We start from the raw sequence: 24,356 nt of genomic DNA, 5'->3' as shown, positions 1-24,356 counted from the left end.
CTTCCTCCTCAGTGACTGACTCCTCTATGGGATCTTTGTTTCCAATATCCCAGTGAAGATTATTAACCCTGTAATTCTGTTTCAAACAAGGATTTTGTTAAATAGTGGGTTCGATGGGTGAGCAGGCTCAAGTCTAGTGATCAGCTCAATTTTATTTGTGACTAGGAATAAGGCCTGTTGTGGAAATAAATACAACGGTATCTAGAAAGAGGCTCTGGGAGAGTGCCCCGACTTTGGGCACTCAGTGACAATTTGCTGTTGCCACCTCAGCAGGGTATAATGACACAGAGTCCACCATTTTCTCCAGAGGAACTGATCTCTACTACCTGAAGAGTGGTTGTAATTTTGAGTTATCTCCAGCCCTCACCTGGAGATTGGCAACAGTGGTTCCCCAGGAGGGAATGGCTGGTTTGGAGGCTGGAGTCTATGGCATTCTACCTGTCTGATGTCCCACCCCTCCTCAAACCTCATCCTCTCCAGGCTCCACCCCTCAAATCTCCAGGAATTTCCCAACCTGGAACTGACAACCCTATCTCCTTCCAACCAGGCGTCAACCTACCGTTATCTGTCCCCTGGCCTCAGCTTTCCATCTCCTCCCCCTTCCCTCCTAGAGAGCAGTTGTAATTCTGAGTGATCTCCAGCCCCCACCTGGAGATTGGCAACAATGGTTCCCCATCAGGGAATGGCTGGCTTGGAGGGTGGAATCTATGGCATTGTACCTGTCTGAGGTCCCACCCCTCCTCAAGCCTCACCCTCTCCAGGTTCCATCCCTCAAATCTCCAGGAATTTCCCACCTGGAGTTGGCAACCCTATCAGGACTGGCCCCAATGAGTTTTCTCCCAAAGGCCAACATAGGTGTGGAAAGGGCCTTTTACTCACAGAACCAAGCTTGGTTGCCTAGCAACAGGCACTGAGGAGAAAGTACAGTTGGCAGCTCTGATTAGGGAAATGCTTGGAGATTTGGGGGGTGGATCCTGTGGAGGGCAGCCTTTGGGGGGGGATGGAAGGACTCAGCAGGGTATAATGCCATAGGTTCTACCCTCCAAAGCAGCCATTTTATCCAGGGGAACTGATCTCTGTCATCTGGAGATCAACTGTAACAGCAGGAGATCTCCAGGTCCCACCTGGAGACTGGCAACCCTAGGAGAAAGTCAGCCGCACAGCAGGGGGTTGAAGAGAATGGTTTGATGGTCACTGGCCCACTTCATTAGCCAGCCAGCCAGCCATGGTGTAGCCAAAAAGGAGAGAGAACCGTTTTCATTTTATTCTGACAGGAAAGTGGCCAAGCTGGCAGTGGGTGGGGGAGGGGGTTATTCTGAAAGTCCTTTGTCTTTTTACTGACAGAAGCAAGCTTGGTTGCCTACCAACAGCCACTGAGGGGAAAGTTATTCTTACGCAGGAGCCAAGAGAAGTGTCTTCTTCCTCAGTAGAGAGAGCTATCTGCCAGTAAATCTGACAGGGAACAGAGGCTGAAGTGAAAATGGGCGGGGAAGAGGAGCAGACCCAGCACCTGGCCAATGGCACACGAGTACTGATGGCCTAATGGCTGATGGAACCACACTGCACAGCCAATGGGAGAGCTGGAAACAGCCAATCTCCTTATATAAGCCTCTGCCCAGGGGAGCGTCCATCCCCTTCACCGGCTCTGTCCAGACTGAGGCCAAGATGCTGGCCACTGGCTCTGTGGACGAGACTGAGACAATGCAGCGAGGCAATGCAGCCAGGGGATTGGCAGACCTTCCGAGTGGCAGCTGAGGGAGCCAAAACAGGATTATATGTAAGGAGAGATTTCAGCAAGAGCAAAGACAAGACCCCAGAGCCGCAGCTCTGTTAAATAGCATGCAGTTGCCACACCCAAAAACCCACTCTCAGTGATAGGCTATTTACATAATATTGCTACTTGATTTGTGACTTCCAGAGTCCTGGTAGGCTATTGTTCTTGTACTCCAAGCTCAGCCAGTCTCTGGTGTGACATACTTGGAATGGTTCGGTCCCAATACATAACAGATTTAAATTTGCATCAACCACACTCTCTCTCCCGTCCTCCTGAACATTTAAAAGTTCATTTAAACTGAAAACGTGGGATATAAAGAGAATTTAGAACCTACAATCATGACATGTTATAGTCTCTAAAACGTCAGGAAACTATGTTTACCTACGTACATGGGCTTCCTGTTTCCAAGTAAATATCCTTAACTTTGTAGAAATCGCTCTTGTGACATTACGTCAGCAGTGTGGTAGTTGTCTGTTTCCTTCCTGCTTCAGAACACTGGAAGCCCCAGGTCATGTAAGAGAAGACCATGATGAGGTCCCTTTCTTCACCAGTGTTGTCCAGACTCCAAGGAGGGAGGTACTGATATGGAAGTAGATGTATCATCAGCTCCTCTCACTTGACCTCAGAGTGCCATGCTCTTCTCATAATATTTGAAATCAGACACTCTGTAGTGGCTCCCATGCCTCTGAAGTGGTGCTGGAAGGAATTCTTAGGCTGCAGTCCTAAAGCCACATCCTGGGAGTAATCCCTATTGACTAACAGAGGGGTCATTTCTGAGTGGACCTGCTTGGGCTTGCTCCCTAGCTAGTGTATTATACAAAATAGTCAAGGGGAAATCTGGCTTGTTTGTGTTCCAAACCATTTGCACAACCCAAATGTTATGATGGGGGGAAAAAGAACCTGTGCTTGGACAGAAGAGCATTTCTCCTTGTGTAGTTAAAGACCCTAATCCAGCTAACATTACAATTGCACTGTAAATCACAACTAAGCATAGTTAACTTCTTCTAAACCCGTTTAATTCAATGGATTTAGAAGGGTGTAACTCCATTTAGGATTGCCCAGTTATTTCCCACTGAAACCAACAAAATAACAAATGTGTTCTAATACTTCCAGTGAAGCCTCATAATTGATGTTAACTGGACTAAGGCATAGCCTAAGATTATGTTTTCCATATCTATCTATGCATAATGCCCCAAGCTAACTTTTGGACCATGAGATCTCAGCTGAGCATGGTTTAACAAGCCTGCATTGCATCTGTGAGCAAGCCACCGACATATTGCACATCCTGCAACAATCTCAATGTGGTGTCCGTGGGTACCATGGTGCCTTGCCAACACCTTTCCTAGTGCCATCAAGTGTTTTCAGAAAGTTGGCTGAGCCAGATGGGGCTTTTGCCCCACAGGCTTCAATTGTCCATAGGAGTTCTGAATGACTGTGCAGATTTTTTAAAAATGTTGCTATGGCAACAACTGTCACCACAGGTTAACAATGTGTTCATTTTAAAAGGCATCCTGTTAAACAGCACTTCTGCATAACTTTACTCCCTAACAATTTGTGGTTCTCACCACCTCTTATGGCAGCCATTTTGTGGCTGCATCCACCACGCTGTGTCAGAATTCCAAAGGCACCCACAGGCTCAACAGGTTTAGGACCCCTGATCTAGATAGGTATTGTTGCTTGGTGTTTGGGATCCAGTATTCTAAATCAGTTCTGTTACTTGTGCATGAACTAAGCATTCCTATCAGCCAAATAGTGCAGGAGCCTCTTGGTGATCCTAAACAATTTGCAGCTGTAAAAGAATTGATTTTAGTGGTTATAAAAGCAAATGATTATCATTGTACTAGCAGATTCATAGCTTTGTTTTGTTTTACTAAGCAAAGGGTTTTGTTCCGCTTCTTTCCATTTCCAACTGTAGACAGACAGAGAAGATATGAGGAAGTACTACTGGACTACGGTGAAATTTCGGGTAAGTAGGAAATAAATTAGGAATGCTGAGGTATAAATCAACTTTCCAAGTAAATATCCATGGATTGGGCTTCACTGCAGAAAACAGGTAATGCATAAGTAATAAATCAATGAATAAAATCTTACAATAACAAGTGTACATATCACAGTATAATATGAAATTTTATTTTTCTGCTTTTTTATGCTGCTTGTACATTGATGTATCTGCTATTTTTATCTATTGCTTGCAGTCTGTGCTTTTTAATGAACTGTATTTTTGTATGGTAAAATATCTTTGACTCTTCTTAAAATGATGGGAAGCAACTATTTTGAATAAATAAATGAATAAAATGGAACTGAATATAAATGGGTGCTAAAATAGATTTGTTGATATAATTTCAATTTTGAGTTTGTATAATAATTTATTTAAAAATTGTAAGCTGCCTTGAACTTCTTTTTTTTTGAAAAGCTAGACTAACTTTTTAATATATATTAAATACACAGTTTCTACACAAAACTACAAAGAAAATATAAGGGAGAGGGCTAACATCTAAGGATAAAGGATAGATAACCACACTACACTAAAAACCCAAGAGGAGGAGATCATATCCATGTTAATCTAAATGTTATTAATAAAAGTGTTAATATAACAATATACTTGTAGAGTTCTTGTTTGTCTCGGCTTCAATGTTAGTATGTTAGTTGTGTGAGAGAGCTTTCTGAGCATCTTCGTATTAGTTGCTTCAAAAGGCAATTTTCAGAGTCCTTCTGCCTTTACTTCAGTTTTCTGTCTCTGAAATCATATGTAACTTTAGTTGTGCCTGCACCTGTTTCTACAGCAGAGTCCTCTTCCGTTCTAGAGGTGGCAGAGTCACTTGATTTCGATACTTCATCTTTGGATTCCTCTTCCATTCCCAACTGGCATCTCAGAAATTCTTTGGCTTTGAAAGTGGAGTCAATCTTTTCTCTTTTGTCATTGATTTTAAAGATGACACTCTCTGGGATCGCCCACCTGTACGAAATTCCATTGGTTTGAAGAAAAGAAATTAAGTCCTTATAGCTTTTCCTCTTTTGGCGAATTTCAAATGGAATGTCTTTTAAAGTTTTAATGTTTATATTCCCCATTTTCAGTGCAGTTGCTGAAGTCGCTTTTAAAATAGCATCTCTGTTCTGTCTTCTTGAGAATCTGACCACAATTTCTCCAGGGAGGCTATTTTTTTAAATATAATTGGAGTATGCCCTATAAGCAGTCTCCATCTTTTTTACCAGTTCATCCGCTGTTAAGCCTATTACTGGAGCTATGATCTCGATGAGCAGTTTCCTCAGATCCTCCGTTTGCGATTCAGGAACTCCCTGGAATCTGAGGATCATGTTAGCTTTTTCCATTTGTAGCTGTAGCAAACGGTTTTCTTGGAAGTTTTGTTTTGCTTCAACTTCCCCCATTCTTTTCTTCATTTTCTTGTTTGCGGTGTCTATCTCTTTAATTCTCACGATCATTTATTCCACCTTCTTCATCGTTTCTGCCAGTTGTAATTGCTGGGGTGCAAAGTTTTGATTCAGCAAGGTCAGTTGCTGGTTAATACCATCGAGTTGCTCCATCACCTAATCGTTGCATGTTTTAACTTATCTTCTCTACTTTAAATCACTGTTTCTTGTCTTAGCCTATGAGTAGGGAATAACAGCTGATTGTCTATGCCTGGGACATTAGAAGGTCAGGTTTAGGCATCAGCAGTTGCTGAGCTACCTTGAACAACTGGGATAAATGGGAACCAGCCGATGCTATAATAGTAGAGAAGTAACTACTGTCATTACTGTCACATTGATATTGATATGGTCAGTTATTCACAGTGCCTATGAAAAATATTTTTGAAATGTGTTAATTATATTGTATATATTTGCATACTGAAATATTAATATTTTGGGTATTTTTCTATTTGATTTTAGCCATGAAACTAAGAATACTGGGAGATTTGCTTGACTTTTCTTGAACTCTCTCAAAGATGGAGACTATCAACTTACTTAACATTGACAGTTCAGTGTCAGAGATGTGGCAAGGAGAATCTGGGCCCAATTTCTACCTCCTCTCAGAAACCACGCTTTAACATTACTTGCCAACCACAGACTTATCTTCTCTACTTTAAATCATTGTTTCTTGTCTTAGCCTATGAGTAGGGAATAATTGGTCTCCCTGTGGATTCATAAGCACCAGGAGAATCCACCAGCACTTAATTAGCAGCTCGGTTCATAGCAGCTATTTCTCTTTGACAACTTCAGCAGTTCTAGTCCACAGGAAAATGAAAATACATGTGTCAGAAACAGGAAGAGCACAATAAATCCTGAGTATCATTATTACATATGTGGTGGAATTGTGTTGGGTGGGGGGATCTGGATTATTAAAACATAGGAATATTAAAACAATAATAGGTCATAGACTTGAATTTCCTCCAGTGGTTTATTTATTAGGTGATACTTCCAGCAGAATAACTAGTATAGCTAGAACAACTAGAGCTAGTATAACAATGTGGTTATGGATGTGATAATTGCAGTGAAAATGTTGATAGCACAGGTGTGGAAACAGCAAGTGAGTCCAGAGTTGTTGTTGTTGTTGTTCAGTCGCACAGTCGAGTCCGACTCTTCACGACCCCATGGACAAGATCTCGCCAGGCCCTCCTGTTTTCCGCCGTCCTCTGAAGTTTGCTCAATTTTATGTTCGTTGCATCTATGACACTGTCTAACCATCTCATCCTTTGCCGTCCCCGTCTTCTTTGACCTTCAATCTTTCCCAGCATCAGGGTCTTCTCCAGTGAGTGCTCCCTTCTCATTTGGTGGCCAAAGTATTTGAGCTTCAGTTTCATTATCTGGCCTTCCAGGGAACAGTCAGGGTTGATTTCTTTTAGGATTGACTGATTTGATCTTCTTGCAGTCCAAGGGACTCTCAAGAGTCTTCTCCAGCACCATAGTTCAAAAGAATCTATTCTTCGGCACTCGGCCTTCCTTATAGTCCAACTCTCGCAGCCATACATGACTACTGGGAATACCATTGCTTTGACCATGCAGACTTTTGTTGGCAGGGTGATGCCTCTACTTTTTATCATGCTGTTCAGGTTCGCCATCGCTTTCCTCCCAAGGAGCAGGCGTCTTTTAATTTCATGGCTGCTGTCACAGTCTATAGTGATCTGGGATCCCAGGAACATGAAGTCTGTCACTACTTCCATGACTTCCCCTTCTATTTGCCAAGGAGTGATGGGGCTGGATGCCATAATCTTAGTTTCTTTTATGTTGAGCTTCAAGCCCACTTTTGCACTCTCCTCTTTTACCCTGAGCAAGAGGCTCTTGAGGTCCTCTTCACTTTCTGCCATTAGAGTGGTATCATCTGCATATCTGAGGTTGTTGATCTTTTCCTGGAGAGTCCAGAGAGAAATGACTTATTGCTCAGTTTGGTGTATAATGGTGATGGATAAACATCTGAGGGAAAGGAAAGACTGCCCCACCCAAAAAAATACTCTGTTGAAATTAGTCTTATTTTATTTAATACTGGAATTCACACAGTTCACTTGATGGGGTTAAAGAAAAGCTAATAGAGTGTATCTAAGGATATTTGTCTTTTTCTGTATAAATATAAATTAAAGTAAAGGTAAAGGTTTCCCTTGCTCGAAAGCCAGTTGAATCCAACTCTAGGGGGCAGTGCTCATCCCCGTTTCCATGCCAAAAAGCCAGCATTGTCCAAGGACATTTCCGTGGTCATGTGGCCAGCATGACTAAACGCCGAGGCGCACAGAACGCTGTTACCTTCCCACTAAAGTGGTACCTATTTATCTACTTGCAATTTCTTGCTTTCAAACTGCTAGGTTGGCAGGAGCTGGGACCAGAGATGGGAGCTCACTCTGTCACGTGGCACCAGGGTCTCGAACTGCTGAACTACAGACCTTCCAGTCTGCAACTCAGCATCTTAACCTCTGAGCCACCGCAGTCCAAATATATTAGACTTAGGTGTGTGTGTGTGTGTGTGTGTGTGTATTCCTCTCTTTTTCATTTTGTACATATTTATATAAAACTCCTGGTTCTCTCAGTGATGATGTTGTTCTCCATTCTACATAGAGCTATCTTCTTTTACATACTAGGTTTTTTAAATTTTAGAATTTCCATTGAAGTTTTTAAGCACATAAACTAATTTCATGTTATAACTGCACTATGTTTTTCAACAGTTTGATGTGTTCTCAATACTACCATTCGACCTTTTATACACCATGTTTGGATTTAGGCCTGTATTTAGAGCAAACCGGTGTATGAAGGTAAGAGATTGTCTATTGTTTTGTTTGTCCTGGAACAGAGAAGTCATTGGCTTGGAGGACCCTATGACATTGTTCCCTCGCACTTCTCTCCAGCCACTATGAAGACTTTTCTCCAGTGCCACACTCAGTTCATTTGCAAGATCGATGTTTTTGCAGAAGCCTATATTCACACAGAAGTACTATTGGCAGAGGAAGTGAACACCGCAGGGGAGGAAAGCCTCCACAACGGCCAGCGAGAACTGAGAGGGGAATGAGGTCATAGGATCTAAGTGATAGCTCAAACTATTTCCAAATAGTCATTGTCATCCACAGTAGGAGAGGAAGAGTACATTTTCAAGAACAGCCAGCATAGCTAAAGCTTTCTTACTATGTCTAACTACTGTATAAAAACCATTCAATGTATGTACATGATACAAGTAACCCTTCAAACCAATCACCAAAAAGCTGCAAAGATCTGTTATATTTTTAAAAGGCTCTTACGGGTTGAGAATGTTGATTATTGCATGGTATTAATATGTGTTCTGAATGTACTGTTGTATATATGGTTCAAAATAATAAAAAACACTTATTATTTTTAAAAAGCTGAGAAATGAAACCAAAGAGATACAAAGTCACGCTCAGTGAGAGAACCTTTTCTCATCACTAAGCATAGGAAGATGTCAACCTTTCTTTGGGCAGTATAACACAAATTGGTGACGTCCACACAGTTTTACTTCATTTATACCTTGCCTTTGTCCCCAATGGGGGCCCAAGGTGGCTTACAATATTCTCCTCTCTTCCATTTCATAGAATCATGGGATCATAGAGTTGGAAGGGATCTCCAGAGTCATATAGTCCAACCCCCTGCACAATGCAGGAAATTCACAAATACGTCCCCCTCCACACCCACAGTGACCACTGTTCTATGCCCAGAAGATGACAAAAAACCTCCAGGATCCCTGGCCAAACTGACCTGGAGAAAAATTGCTTCCTGACCTCAAAGTAGCAATCTGCATTTCCCTGGGCGTGTAAGAAAGGGCCACAAGAACTAAGCACTGAGGCATACTTGAAGATAGTTATCATATCACCTCTCAGTCATCTCCTCTCCAGGGTAAACATACCCAGCTCCTTCAACCTTTCCTCATATGACTTGGTCTCCAGACCCCTCACCGTCTTCGTTGCCCTCCTCTGTACACATTCCAGCTTGTCTATATCCTTCTTAAATTGTGATGCCCAAAATTGAACACAATATTCTAGGTGAGGTCTAACCAGAGCAGAGTACAATGGTACCATCACTTCGCATGATCTGGACACTATACTTCTGTTGGTACACTGACCATGTTCAGTGTATCATCTACTAAGACCCCTAGATCCTTTTCGCACATACTACTGCCAAGACAAGTCTCCCCCAATCTATAATTATGCATTTGATTTTTCCTACCAAAATTCAGAACTTCTACATTTATCCCCACTGAAATTCATTTTATTTGTTTTAGCCCAGTTTTTCAGCCTGTTAAGATCATCCTTAGGTTAGTCTGACATGACTTATTCTTGAGAAACCCATGCTGGTTCTTAGTAATCATAGCCATCCTTTCTAAATGCTCAAGGACTGTCTGTTTGATTATTTGTTCTAAAACTTTCCCAGGTATAGATATCAAACTTACAGGTCGGTAGTTACCTGGATCCTCCTTCTTCCCCTTCTTGAAGATGGGGGACAACATTTGCCTACCTCCAATCTTCTGGCACCTCACCTTTTCACCAAGAATTCTCAAAAATAATGGACAGAGACTCAGAAATTACATCCACAAGTTCTTTTAGTACCCTTGGATGCAGTTCATCTGGCCCGAGTACTTAGTTTCATTTAAAGAAACGAGGTGTTTATGTACTACCCCTATGCCGATCCTAGGATGCAACTCCCTTCCCTCATCATTTGTTCTGTTTTTTGCCATATTGAGCACCATTTCCCTCGCAAGAGAAGACTGAGGAAAAGTAGGAATTGAGCAGATCTGCCCTCTCTTCATCACCTGTTACAATTTCACTTTCCTGTCCCCGCAATGGGCCTACCATGTCCTTGCTCTTTTTCTTACTTTGAACATAAGAAAAGAACCTTTTTTGTTGTTTTTAGCATCTCTCACTAGCCTAAGATGATACTGAGCTTTAGCTTTCTCTTTCTACAAGCACTGATTATTTGTTTATATTCATCCTTGGTTATGAGGCCCTCCTTCCATTTTCTGAATGAGTCTTTTTTATGTCTCAAGTCTTTAGAAAGCTGTTTATGGAGCCACCTTGGCTTCTTTAGGCTTCTCCCATTTTTTCTTCTCATAGGAATCGTTTGTGATTGTGCCCTCAGTATTTCACTTTTAAGAAACTCCCATCCCTCTTGAACTCCCTTCTCCTTAAGTATTTCTGACCATGGGATTCTGCCCAGCATAACTTTAAGTTTGTCAAAATTTGCTTTCCTACAACCTATATGTCTGTATGTACAGCTTTTACCTTCCCCAAGATGGTACATTCCAAAATTAGATGGTCACCACTACCCAGGGTGCCCACTACTTTCACCTTGTCAACTAGTTCTTCCCTGTTGGTAAGAATCAAGTCCAGGTTAGCAGATCCCCTTGTTTCCCTCTCCACTTTCTGGAAAACGAAGTTGTCAGCAAGAAAAATCAGGAATTTATTGGACCTTTCATTTTTAGCATTTTATAATGCATTCTATATACTTTTGTTCTCCTTTGCCCATTTCTTTAAATTAATTTCAAATTAATAATTTCAAATAATACTTTTTAAAAAGTAATTATTCAGACTGTCACCTTTAACAAATGGAGACAACCAAAAAACTTTATTCTGCCCATGTGGAAGGCATTTTGGTTGACTGAATAAAATATCACTGTGTTTATAATTTATCAAGATCACTGAGCCCACTAAATGGAAAAGTGTTCTCCATAATTCATCCCTAAAAAAAACCAGTATTGAAAAATGTCAACTATTTGTTTTTGCTTTCACTTTCACAATGTGGTTGTTTTTAGACCAAAATTGTTAAAGGACTTAGTAATAAGGGAACAATGGGTTCATGCTGAAATCTTAATGTTAAAATACATAGTTGTTGGATATCATTGTGTCTCTTCTTTGATTCCCATTTCAGCATCTCACATTCTTTGAGTTCAATGACCGACTAGAGTCTCTCATGTCAAAAGCATACATCTATAGGTAAGTGCTGCAGATGCTAGTAGGTGATAGAGTCTGACATATCCAGAGACCCTCATAGTTCATGAATGAACTACCTATGATTTCACTTATTTATGGTCCACATCACAACCACATTCTGTAGTATGACACTTCTTAACACATCCTTAATTATGCCACTGAAAAGAAAAACAATGAAGAGTGTGGTGTACAGGAGAAAAACAGCAGGGGGAGGTGCTGCACATGAATAAAACACTAGTTAACACTTTTATTGGTATTAAGTCTGCTTTTATTTCTGCCACTCCATCATCATAATTATCACATTGTTGCATTTTGTGGAAGATGTGGTTGTTTTGGTCCTGGGAGACAGCAGACCCCTCTGCCTTTCAGTATTGGTAAATTTCACTGATCACAGTGACGCCAGGAACAGGATCCCTGCCAATAGCAAAGGTCTACTGAACATCAGCTTTTGGGTCTCTCACATTGGCATTTTCTGCAGACTTGGTTGATGTCTATAAAATAGGTACATTTATTCTTTACAGGGTTATTAGAACAACTGGATACCTAATGTTTATCTTACACGTTAATGCATGTTTGTATTACTGGGCCTCAACCTATGAAGGTATCGGCAGCACTAAGTGGACCTATGATGGTGACGGAAACATGTAAGTTCTTCCTGTGATGTATGATGGGTGTTTATCTTGCAAAGCCAAACCTTCTCAAGTGCTTGCTTTACAAGCTTTTCAGACCACTGCTGGCAATTGGTGGTAATGAACAGTGCTAATTATATGGAAGGCAGCTGTAGTGAGCAATTGGTTTACCGCTTCAGGTTTTTAAGTTCACGAGTCAACTCTAATCACTAATTTAATTAAACATTTAGAAAGCACAGGGGTCATAAATTAAACTAAGTGGTTAGGTAAGCACCAAAGAAACATTACATGCAGATGAAAACAGTTACTTGGAAAGTGTCAGAGGAGTATATTAAAGCACAGTGTACAGCCTTCAGACTTTAGCAGAACATTTGTTCCTCTCAAATAATCATCACAGTATCAGTCAGGTTCCACCATCTCCTGTAAGCCTTGGTGAGGGCATTGTGTAAGCATGTTGTAAGGAGAAAATTTCCATTGGAAACTGGTACTGGGCAGTGTGAATGGCTGCTAGAAGCAACTGGGGGAAAGGTACATTAATTCAGGAGAAGGAAAACATGTAGCAGAGGGAGAAAGGCAATGCCTTGCCTTATATATTTGTGTGTAACTGAGCAAGTGTTTTCAGTGTGGCCACTTTTTATCCAGAGATGGATGAAAAACAAGAGGCTATGGGGATGTTAAAGGATTTTAAAGCAGCCCTAAAACAAAATGAGCTGAGTGGCAGTAGCTTCACCACAAAGACTACTCAGTTTGGACTTGTCCTGCGGCAACAAAGATAGGTATAGAACTAGGACTGTCACAAGGCCTGAAGGGAAATGGCCTGTCTCTTTAATAGAAGCTTAATGTGTGGAAATGGGAAAGTGAATCTTTTCATGGCACAGAGATAAATAACACCACCTGGTAAATAACATCCCATTAAGCCTCTATTCACTATTTCCAATTGACGGGGTGGCTTTCCTTCCTCCCTTGCAACTCCTGCTGCCTGTGAGGGAGGGAAGCCTACTGGTGGGCTGGCTGCTGCTGGCACCATTAAATATAATGCCCCTTTAAAATTTTAAGGGACATTATTTGTAATATACAGTAGACTGAACCACCACCAGATTTGGAGGCCAGGCCCATAGAAAATAATGAGCAGCAGAGCTGACCTCTGGAGTTCCATGTAGGGGTGTGCACACACATTTTTTAAAAAAAATAACAGACCGACTTTATACAGAACTTTAAAATGGAAAGTTTTTTTTCAACTATACAGCTGAAAATCAAGAACAAAATTAAGTTAAAACAGAGAATGACAGAAGGAAAGAGTTAGGTAATATATGTTTATAATAAAATATTAGATATGGGATGGACTGAAAAGATGGAATGAAGAATTTAAATAGCAGTGAAATTCTAAAAGTAAATTTAAGTAAGTTCCACATAAATGTATAATTTTTGAATATAAATGATTATAGTTTATATTTTATGTTTGTAAATTGAAATTAAAAAAAAACTTTTTAAAAAATAGATTTTTTGGATTTGGTATATTATACCGCCCACCAAAAGTCAGGATTTCTGGGGGGGAAAACAGAATTCTAATACTGGTATGGTGTTTGGATTCAGGGTTTTTTGAGAATCCTGAATTTTTCTGGCTCCATTATACCCTATGAGGCCATTATAGTCAATGGGGAAACTATTTAAATTTTAAAGGGCCCATGCACTGCCAATTAACTGGAGGCCTTTCCTTGCTCTCTCTCCTTCCCCTATTTTAATTCTGCATGGGATTGAGGAAAGGCATACTTATCTTTATTGTTAATTATTGGGAGTATTGTTCTGATAGTTCCAGAATGGCTTTCCAGTATGACAACCATACTCCTGATATTTACTGCTAATAATTATGTCCGTCCTGACATCCCCATAGAGAAGTACAATTATTTTTTTTCTAGTGCACACCCCCTGTCAGTAATCTCTTCTTCTTACAGAAAAATAACTGCAGCCATCAAGTTTACTAGACAGCTTGCTATGGCAATCATCCCCCAAAGTCCCACCTCTTCTCCAGGGCTTTGAACCAGTCCCAATGATTTTAGTCTCTTGCAATTCCAAGTGATTGGGAGGGGGTGAGACACCTCAGTTTAAGAAGGGGGAGGGAGAAAAAATCCTCATACAGGGGAATTGGTTGCTCTGGATAAGAGTGTTAGCTTAGCATCCTGTTAAGGGCTCAATATACCTAACTTGCACATACAGATTTTATAGACACCTCAGTTTAAGAAGGGGGAGGGAGAAAAATCCTCAGACAGGGGAACTGGTTGCTCTGGATAAGAGTGTCAGCTTAGCATCCTGTTAAGGGCTCAATAGACCTAACTTGCACATACAGATTTTGTAGACAGGAGCTCTGTGTGTTAAAAGAACAACCTTGAACCTGGTAATAATCCTGTCAATTGTGGAATTAGGTTCCAGTGAAATGTAATCATCTGAGGTAACCTGTCTGGGAAAAGGGGAATCAAATCTCCCCTTAGGGTTTATTTATGATAACTGAGGCTCAGCTACAAAGTGGTTACTCCCATTGGGAAAAGCTTTTGACCCACGAGGGTGAAGTTGAGAAACGGTTCAGTTTAAGAACATTAAGAGCCATGTTGAATAAGGCCAAAGGCCCACCTAGTCCAGCATTCTGTTCATTCAGTGGCCACCAGTGGCTACCTCTAGGAAGCCCACAAGCAGGAAGACTGCAATAGCATCATCCTGCATGTGCTCCCTTCCAATTGATTTAAAGAGGCATACCGTACTACCCCCGGTACTGGAGGTAGCAGATATCTATCCTGATTAGTAGTCACTGATAGCCTGGTCCTCCATGAATTTATCCACTCTCCTTTTAAAGCCTTCCAAGTTGGAGGCCACAATCATATCCTGTGGCAGTGAATTCCACAGATTATATGCTGTGTGAAAAAATAATTCCTTTTGTCTGTCCTTAAAATCCCAGCATTCAGCTTCAGAGGATGACCCTAGGTATTGTGGGAGAGGCCCTGTCCACTTTCTCCATGCCATGCATACTTTAGTATGCCTCTATCATGTCTCCCCTAACTTGCCTTTTTTCTAGGCTAAGCAGACCTAGGCATTTTAACCAATCTCATGCAGCTGCTCCAGCCCCCTGATAATTTTCGTTGCTCTTTTCGGCACCTTTTCAAGTTCTACAATATCCCTTTTCAGGTGTGGTGCCCAGAATAGTACACAATATGCCAATTTTATATACACAAAATCCTTACCCAGTTAAATATTTTGTCTGTTAAATAAACATTTGTTGTTCATCTCCATCTGCGTCTTGTCTGTCTAGTCAAATATCTATGAAAAAGTAATTCCCTACCCACCTCATAAATAATTGCAGCTTTTGGCTAACAGTTTCCCAAATAAGAGACCCTTTAGTGTCCCCCTTCTTATTTGATTGTGGGCAGAGGGGGTTTAAAGGCCAGGGGGGATTAAACAGTCTTCATTCCAGTGGGTAGTTGCCAAAGAGTCAAAAAAAAAACCACATAGTCACCATGCTTGCTGTCCCCAATTCTCAGAACAATACATAGGGAAGTCCCAAAACTGTAATGCAATGCCATTTTTATTGGGACCAAGCAAAATGTCAAACAAAGTAATGGAAAAGTCATCAGCTCAAAATACAGAAATGAGGGCATGGAGTGGGGACAGGGAGAAAAATGTTTAGGGCATGATGGAGAAGCCCAAATTCTGTCTGCAATTTTCAGTTTTCTGAAGACAGCTTTCAGTGATGTTTGCATATGTTATTCAGTTATATAGTCATAGGTGCAAATCAGATTGCAAATGGCAACAGAAGGTCCTGGGAATAGGGATGCTAGCCTCCAGGTGGGACCTGGGGATCCCTTGGAATTACAGCTCATCTCCAGACTACAGAGATCAGTTCCTCTGGAAAAAAAAATGATGCTTTGGAGGGTGGACTCTATGACATTATTCCTCACTGATATCCCTGTCCTCTCTAGGCTCCATCCCCAAATCTTGAGTCTCCACACCCGGACCTTCAAATCCTCTCCCCCCACCCCCCACCAGGGGCCGGGGGGGGGGGGGCTGGCAACCCTAGAAGAGGAAGAGGAGAGAAAAAAGAAAATAAAACTCCTTTCCTCTGAACATTTAAATGCTAACAATTCATCGGAGCCCTTCACTGTAACCTCCTTATAAAGCAGAGAGTAGCTGAAACACATGATGTTCTATATGGCAGCGAAACTGAAGACTAAGGACTTTCCTGCATTTTCATTTTAATGGAAAAGTTCCTGTTTGGGGGGGGGGGTCTGTTCTGCAAGTGTTTTGCTCCCTCTAGTGGTCAAGTCAATATCAGACAGGTTTATTTTCAGTTTAAAAACCTGCAGTTTAAACGTGCAGGGAGATATGGGGGGGGGAGCTGTGTGATATCAAATTGACCACTAGAGGGAGAAAAACACATGTAGAACTACTACTACAACAACAAAAGAAACACCAAAGAAACAGGAACTTAACAGCAAGTAAAATAAGAATGTGGGAAAGCCCTAATTTTAGATAGTGAACAAGGCTGAAAATCTGTGGAAGCTGTGGCCTGGCCCCAATTAAACACGGTCAGGCCAGAAGTGACACAGCACTGACGGGCAGGGTTCACCTGAAGCCTATGTCAAAAGGAAAAGCAGAGCCAATGGAGGGGATGACAGGAAATGGAGTCAAGGAGCAAGAAGGCTGGGAGGAGGACATTCCTACCATGCAGGAGCCAGCACAGGGGGAGGGAAGGGAGATACCCAGGAAGGCTAGCCTGAGTCACCCAGCCTTACTTACTTGGGAGCACAAGGGCACAATGTGGGAAAGCTTGCTGGTGTAGTGGAACCACGCCGGTGGAATATTCTGTAGAGCGTGTGGTAACCTGCAACAGATAAAAGAACACTACTGTGAGTGTGAGGGTCAAAGAAGAACCACAAAGGGGAAGCACAAAGGCTGCCCTGCTCAGGGTGAAAGAAGCCAAACTGGATAGCAGACTTTGCTTATCCTTTGCTTATTCTGACACACCTTCTATCAACTGAGTCCAATAAGGTGAGCATCCTTCTCCAGTTATAGAATTCCGTTCTTAAATGGCTAAATGTAGCTATTTTTTCAAATCAGCAATCTCAGCCAAGGATTAGAGAAGATGACCTCTTAAGGAGTACATTTTACCCTCATGGTTATTATGCAATTCAAGGTAAAGGCAGTAGCAGGTAATAACAATAATACTGCTGTATACCTATTCTGTTATCCAAAACACATCTGAGTAGGTTACAAAACATTATTCTAACATGAGTTGTTTTCTGAACAATTTACTTCCATTTCAAATACTACAATTAAAAATATAAATGAGCCTCCATCTACGCAAACACTGTCCCTAATGTCACCATTATAGCTGATGTGTAGATACCACAAATAGCTACAATCTGTAGTTTACTATTCCTTAGACTGACACACCTACCCTTTCCCCAGTTTGGAAACTCAGGTAATGCTACTATAATAGTAGAGATGACTTTTTGAATTGTGGTCTGCAATGTTGACTTTCAGTTAGCATTCGTAACATATACTACCATAATGCTTACTAAAAACCTCTGTGGAAAAAAATATAATATTTTGTTTTTGTAGGTACCTGAGAAGTTACTATTTTTCAGTTCGGACTTTAATTACAATTGGTGGACTTCCAGAACCAGTAACCACCTTTGAGATCGTCTTTCAGCTTCTGGATTATTTCTCAGGGGTCTTTGTGTTTTCCAGCTTGATTGGTCAGGTGAACAAAGACATTTTTCATTAAGTCAGTCATTGAGTGTACAGTGTTTCTGGTTTAAAAGAAATATCAGGAAAATAGGCAGCAGAAAGTGAATTAGAGATTTTCTGAGAATGTTCTTTACGGACTGCCCCCATGAGAGATGGTACTGGGATGGAAAAGATGTCTACAGCTGTTCTGCATGAGCTTCCAACATTACTGGAGTATCATAGTAAGGGCAAATGCTATATCAATTCCCAGAGCATCTGAAGGGGATATCAGAAGGGGATGATAGCAACTGAAGGGGATATCTGAGTTGAGAGGTGGCCTCTCGTCTAGGTATGTGTACTAGAGACAGACCTGTTTAACTTCCATAAAATTCATTTGGCTTCTATGGCTTGAACAAACAAAAGAAGAGAATGGGCATTCTTCTCTGTAGCTTATTCGATATGTATTTTATACTATAAAACCACTACCTGTTTTACAGGCATTAATTATATTATTGATTCTCAGGTGTGTCTCAACTGAAACTAATCTGTGAAACTCTTCACTTTCTTTATTTTCCTCCCCTTTAACCATTAGTTATTATCTTGTTATGGCCAAATTTCTCTCTCTCTCTCTTGCTAGAGAGAGAGAGAGAGAGAGAGGGCTTGCCAACCCCCCGATGGGGGCAGGGGTTCCCCCAATTTTGGGGGCCCCAATCTGCCACCAGCCAACTGGCCAACGGGGGGAGCCCCACCCCCGAAGAGTCCCAGCATGCCCAATGTGCCTGGCATGCCGTTATGTGGGGGATGCTCTAGCATTCAGGTAAAAACTCTATGATGACCCAAATACTAGAGCATCTCTTGAATCATGTGCCCAGAGCAATAACATCACTTCTGGGTGACATCATTGTGGCACACATGCCAGAAGACTCCAAGAGCCAGGTTGGAGTCCCCGACCAGGATCAAGGTGAGACCTGGAAAGTCATTTCACAGTCCCCATTCTAATGGCTTTGGTAAAGGGAACTAGAAGTCTCTGGATGTTGTTTTTCATTGGGCACAAACGTTTTTAAAAGTCTGCTGTGCTGTCTGCAAGGGTTAATAATTGCTTATCAGAGGAATACTTTGTACTATTTGCAAGTTGGAGCTTCTGTGTTGATTACTGTTGGGATTCAGAAATCAGCTTGTTAAGTTGTCAGCATTTCAGAGAGCACATGAATTCCATTTAGACTTTGTTAATATTGCTGCCATTGGCAATTTCTCTTTAGCTATCTCTGATCTTGACTGGTCTTATGTTTCAAGACAAGACTGCAAACACACACCCACTGACATTCTGTTTATCTAAAGAGGGCTACTAAACGGATTTCTTATTTGATCAAGGCAGCACACCTGAGTGGTTAATTCCCATTCTTTCTAAAGCTCAAGCGACTGCCTCAGCTCTGTTCCACGTTGCAGAACAAATTACACTGTGGAGTTAAGTCCCATAGATGCACAAAGGCACAATACAATTGGTTGGATCCCTCCAGCCTTTGCTGGTGAAAAAAGGAGGAGGGAATCCTCCTTGACCACCCATAAATGCTATGGTGAGATTCATGGGACTTGCATGTACAAAAGCTGTGTGAGATGTTGGCTGTAGTTCGGAAAGGAAATGAGTGAGGTCACATAAAAAGGCTGGCTGTATCTAACCCAGTATATTCAAATGTGACTAAATTTTAATTTAAAATTTTTTCCCCCCCCCCCCCAGTAAGTGAGGTTTAGAGCTGACAGGTAGCAGTTTCAGGCTTAGCCTTTCAATAAACAATTTTAAAGAAAAATAATGAATGAGAACCAAATATGTTTTAAACCAGGGGTCATTTCGTAGAAAAAGAGCTAGGGGAACTCATTAGCATAACTCATTAGCATATGCCACACACCCTGACATCACTGGAATTGTGTCATAAGGCCACACCCCCTGACATCACCGGAAGTGTGTCATAAGGCCACACACCCCGCCCCCAACGGTCCCGGCCGCCGCCAGCCTTGCAACTCCACTGCCAAGCCCCATGAGGGGCCCAGCAGTGGACCTGCAAGGCCGGCAGGAGTGCAAGGAAGCCCCGCGAAGGCCCTCCCTGGCCCCAGGCAGGCAGGGGTGGGGAGAGACAGGGAGGAAGCAACTTAACCCCCCCTCTTCTCCTGCCTCCTCCTGGCTGAATGAGGGCCAGAAGCGGGGCAGCCGGAAGCAGGGGGCAGGGCTTCGTCATGTGCCCCGCCCCCCGTACCTCACCCAGGGGAACTGTGTTCCCTTGCGTTCCCCCCCGAAATGACCTCTGTTTTAAACTACACTACACTTTTAGAAGCTCAAATAGAAAATACGGACTTAGTTCTTTAGCTGTTTTCATTTGTGCTCGGGTGGCCAACTCCAGTTTGGGAAATCCCTGTAGATTTGGCGGGATCTCAGTAGGGTATCATGACAGAGTCCACTCTCCAATGCTTCCATTTTCTCCAGGAGAACTGATCTCTGTGGTCTGGAGACCGTTGTAATTCTGGGAGATCTCCAGTCCTCACTTGGAGGTTGGCAACCCTAATTTTGTGCAGTGGCCAATGTTGTAGAAAATGAATACTAAAATGTGAAGTACTTGAGTGAAATACATAACCTTATAACAGCTCTGTTAAACTCTTGGCCTACATAATGTGCTGTTCGGTCCCGCCCCCTGTGCAAGAACTTTTAGAAAAGACATCTTATTTCTTTATGTACTTACTTCATTTATACTTCACCTTTCTCCAAGAGCTTCAATGCAGATTACAAAACAACAAGAAGAAACTGACAGTTCTTGAAGAACATTGAAAATTGCTAAGAAAAGGGAAAGTAGGTTCAGAGAGAAAGATCTATTTTGAAGGCACAAACTGCTTGCCTTTCTGTAGTTCTGCCTTAAATTTGGACTGTCAGTGGCAATCAGAGAAATGGGAAGAAGATGCCAGGGCCTTCAGTGTGCTTGTTCACACTCACAGAGACAAGAGAATATCGGGCTGCTGAGTGTGAGCTTGGCAACCTCTTTCTAATTGGGGGACAGTTTTACCCATGGCCACCACACCCTGAAGGAGGAATCACAACCAGATCAGCAGTAGCAGGTAGACCTTGAGGATGGGGAGATGACATCAAAGCATCTGCCTCCCAGTTGCGTGCATGCAGCTTGCAAATATGTCATACTTTTTGATAGATTTGGCAAGCCACTGTGAGGGCTGTAGGTGGCAGGAAGGGTGGAGGAGTAAAAATATTTTCTAGAAATGAACAAGGTAACCACTATGAAATCCTGAATGAAGCTGTTTGTTTGTTATGTTTATATTCCACCTTCCTACTAGTGGAGACCCAAAGTGGCTTACACTGTTTGTTTTCCTGTCCTTCCTCACAACCACCCTGGGAAGTAGGTTAGGCTGAGAGTGTGTGTCTGACCCAAGCTCACCCAGCAAGCTTCTATGGCAGAATAGGGATATGAACTTGAGCCTTCCAGATCCTAACCCAACATTTCAACCACTACACCATGCTGGCTTTCAGTTGTTGTTATTCAGGGCTCTACTGGCAGCAGGAGCTCCTTTGCATATTAGGCCACACACCCCTAGTGTAGCCAATCCTCCAAGAGCTTACAGTAGCCCCAGTAAGAAGAGTTCTGTAAGCTCTTGGAGGATTGGCTACACTAGGGGTGTGTGGCCTAATATGCAAAGGAGCTCCTACTACCAGTAGAGCCCTGTAATGTTATTCCAGATGCCATTTGCATCACATTGTTTGAGAGATACCATGTATCTGATTAAAGGGGTGAGGGGGACTCTTCACTCATGCTTCTCAGCTCATAATGCATTGTTAGGTCAGTGGGCTTGGTTAACAAAAGAGAGAATGCATGATATGGCAAGGCAGTCTGACTACTGGGTGGCATAAGAATAAGGTTTGAGTTCAGTGGCTCCTTTTAGACCAATAAAATTTAATTCTGGGTATAAGCTTTCATGTGCATGCACACTTTTGGGTCCAATGCTAAACATGCTACCTGGAGTCAGTGCCTTTAAGGCCAGTGGGACTTATCATCAAGTAAATTTATTTCAGATTCAAAAATACTACATTTCTGTTAATTTTCTTTCAAAAGTACCAGCCCAATAAATCGAAATAGTGTAAAAGTAGATGATGTTTGAAACTGTTCAGTCTTAGTATCCTGTTGTAAAATGTGCTGAGTAATAGTAAATGTTGACATTTGCAGATGCGAGATGTCATTGGATCAGCAACATCTGGGCAGAACTACTTCCGTACCTGTATGGATAACACAGTCTCGTACATGAACATTAATTCAATTCCAAAAGTGGTTCAGAATCGTGTTAAAACTTGGTATGAATATACGTGGCAGTCACAAGGAATGCTGGGTAAAATTCTGGATCATTCAGACTAACCTTCCCCCCACCTCCTATTTTGGCAACCTCAATCTGATTTATTAGAAAGCTACCCAAGAACTGACAATAGCTATCACTAATAATTTGGTCCCAGTGACCCCAGTCCATTCAAACAATGTGGTTCTTTTCTTTAAAAATAAAACCATTTTCAGTATACCCTGTAATCTGAAAGATCAAAATTCTAATCTGTAGAATAGCTAATATTTTTGTAAACTTTTTCTAATTTTAAAATAAGAATAATTTGAAACATATCGTTGCTAATCCTTGAATTGCAATTATTTTACATTACAAGGAGGTGGTTCACCCCTTAGTGTAGCATCAGCTTTTGAAAATATGGTTTGCTGATATAAATTCCATTTTACAGATGAATCCGAATTACTGGAGAAGATGCCTGGGAAAATGCAGCTGGCCGTTGCAATTGATGTAAACTATGCCATTGTCAGTAAAGTTGACTTGTTCAAAGTAAGTCTTTTTCAGATAAATAACTGGAGTAATTGTCATTTCTAGCATCTAGCTAGAGGAAGCATCCCCGCAGAGAGATAAACACATGAGATAGGAGATGCATGCAGTTATCATTGTCCCACCAAGGGCCTGAACCAGGTGCCATGAGCTGAAGATGATCAGCTGTGTACTAGAGCTCAAGCTGAGTTAGTGTGAGCTAGCTCAGTTTTTTAGCCTCCTGCTCACACATTTTTGCCTTAGCTCAGGAAGGATGGCTCCAGAGCAAACTAATTGATGCAGTAGCCAGATCGCTCGCTCACAACATTCATGCCGGTAGCTCACAAAATAGAATTTTTGCTCATAAGACTCCACAGCTTAGAGGGAACATTGATCATAACAGCTGTGTACTAGAGCTGTGCAATGTCTAGCTAGCCTGTAACCTGGGGATTTCCCACACCCTAGTTATGTTGGTAAATCAAGGCAAGGTACACTGGAAGTTTGGAGGCAAGTACAGTATACAGACAAACGTGTGTGTGCAAAATATGTCAATTCTTTTTGTGGAGAATTCAGTCATATAATCCTACTTGAAGTCCAAGGTTTGAGCAAGAAAAAATGAAGGGACATCTGTGTTTTGAATTAATAGCAGGGTTGGGGGAGCTTGGAGAGAAGGTATGGTATTGCCCAATCTCGTCAGACTTCGGAAGCTAAGTAGTGTTGGTACTTGGATGGGAAATCAACAGGGAAGGCTCTGCAGAGGAAGACAATGACAAACCACCTCTGCTTCTTACTTGCCTTGAAAGCCCCTTGCTGGGGTAGCCATAAGGTGGTTGCAACTTGAAGGCATTTACTTGCAAACACTGGGGGAGCTCCAAATCAAGGTTATATAATCAGTGTTAACCCTTTCCTTTCAAACTCTAGTTGTGATTAGGGATGGGCATGAACCAGCTGACGAACTAAAGTTTGTCACAGGTTTTGGCCGGTTTGTGGTTTGTGAAGCAATGTTTGCAAACTGAAGAACTGTCATGAATTTTCATGAATTTTAATAAAGTTTGTGACAGTTTGTGGTGGTTTGTGAAGAGTAGAATGCAGAGGTTTAAACCCTTGCTTTCTGCTCTTCACAAAAAGCAGCTGTTTGGTTTAAATGGTTGGGAGCCCAAGAAAGCCCCTTTAAACAGCTGAACTGTGGGAGCAGGGTGCCCCACAGGTAAGGTGTTTCTGGTCTAAACAGCTGAGCCACAGGGGCAGCCTGCTCCCATGGCTCAGCTGTTTAGAGCCTGAAACAATTGAATTCTGGGAGCAGGCTGTCCCCTCAGCTCAGCTGTTTTTGTCATGAATCTCACAAACCTGGTTCAATTTGTATGCAAGCTAACTGGGTTCATGGGGTTTGTGGTTCACTGACAAACAATGAACCAAATCACATTTTTGTGTTTTGTGCCCATCCCTGTGATGCAAATCCTCCCTACAGGAAAATTTACCCAGGAATATACACAGGAACCATACTCAAGGCACTGATGTACCAGTGTATTTGTTCTTTATGAAAACTGGTCCATAGTACTGAATGGTTGTCGCTAAATCAATGAGATTAAATTATGAATGGGCTACAGCAATGCAGCTTCTGCATTCTTTTTATCACTTATAAAAAATGATTAGCTTATATGATCGATGCATTAAGAATAAACACCTTTTTGCATTTCTGTCTTGTGCTAGTGCTGTGTTATATTTCCAGTAATCGATTTCATCATAATTCTAATGGTGATTATTATTCTTTTTGAATAGGGATGTGATTCACAAATGATATGCGACATGTTGCTGAGACTAAAATCCATTGTGTATTTACCTGGTGACTATGTCTGCAGAAAGGTGATCTTGACTATTTATCTTTCAAACTCAATAATAACAAGGACAATAAAAGGGGAATGCAAGTATAAACCAAGAACAAAATTGGAACAAAATTAATCTTGGGTGAATTACATAGTGTAA

The 24,356-nt window shown here is 41.7% G+C and overlaps 1 protein-coding gene across 1 annotated transcript in view; it reads left to right on the top strand.

Moving 5' to 3' along the window:
• CNGB3 (cyclic nucleotide gated channel beta 3) overlaps positions 1–24,356 on the top strand; it is a 64,423-nt gene that overhangs the window by 19,151 nt on the left and 20,916 nt on the right. Inside the window, exons 5-12 of the mRNA XM_015421424.1 lie at positions 3,690–3,740; positions 7,924–8,010; positions 11,129–11,193; positions 11,712–11,834; positions 17,427–17,568; positions 21,749–21,908; positions 22,300–22,397; positions 24,153–24,236. Coding sequence (XP_015276910.1) covers positions 3,690–3,740; positions 7,924–8,010; positions 11,129–11,193; positions 11,712–11,834; positions 17,427–17,568; positions 21,749–21,908; positions 22,300–22,397; positions 24,153–24,236 — 810 coding nt within the window. The remainder of the gene's footprint in view (positions 1–3,689; positions 3,741–7,923; positions 8,011–11,128; positions 11,194–11,711; positions 11,835–17,426; positions 17,569–21,748; positions 21,909–22,299; positions 22,398–24,152; positions 24,237–24,356) is intronic.

The sequence above is a fragment of the Gekko japonicus genome, unplaced genomic scaffold, assembly GCF_001447785.1.
Source record: "Gekko japonicus isolate JY-2015 unplaced genomic scaffold, Gekko_japonicus_V1.1 scaffold766, whole genome shotgun sequence".
In the NCBI taxonomy this organism is placed as follows: domain Eukaryota; kingdom Metazoa; phylum Chordata; class Lepidosauria; order Squamata; family Gekkonidae; genus Gekko; species Gekko japonicus.
This window is presented reverse-complemented; position numbering and strand designations above follow the sequence as displayed.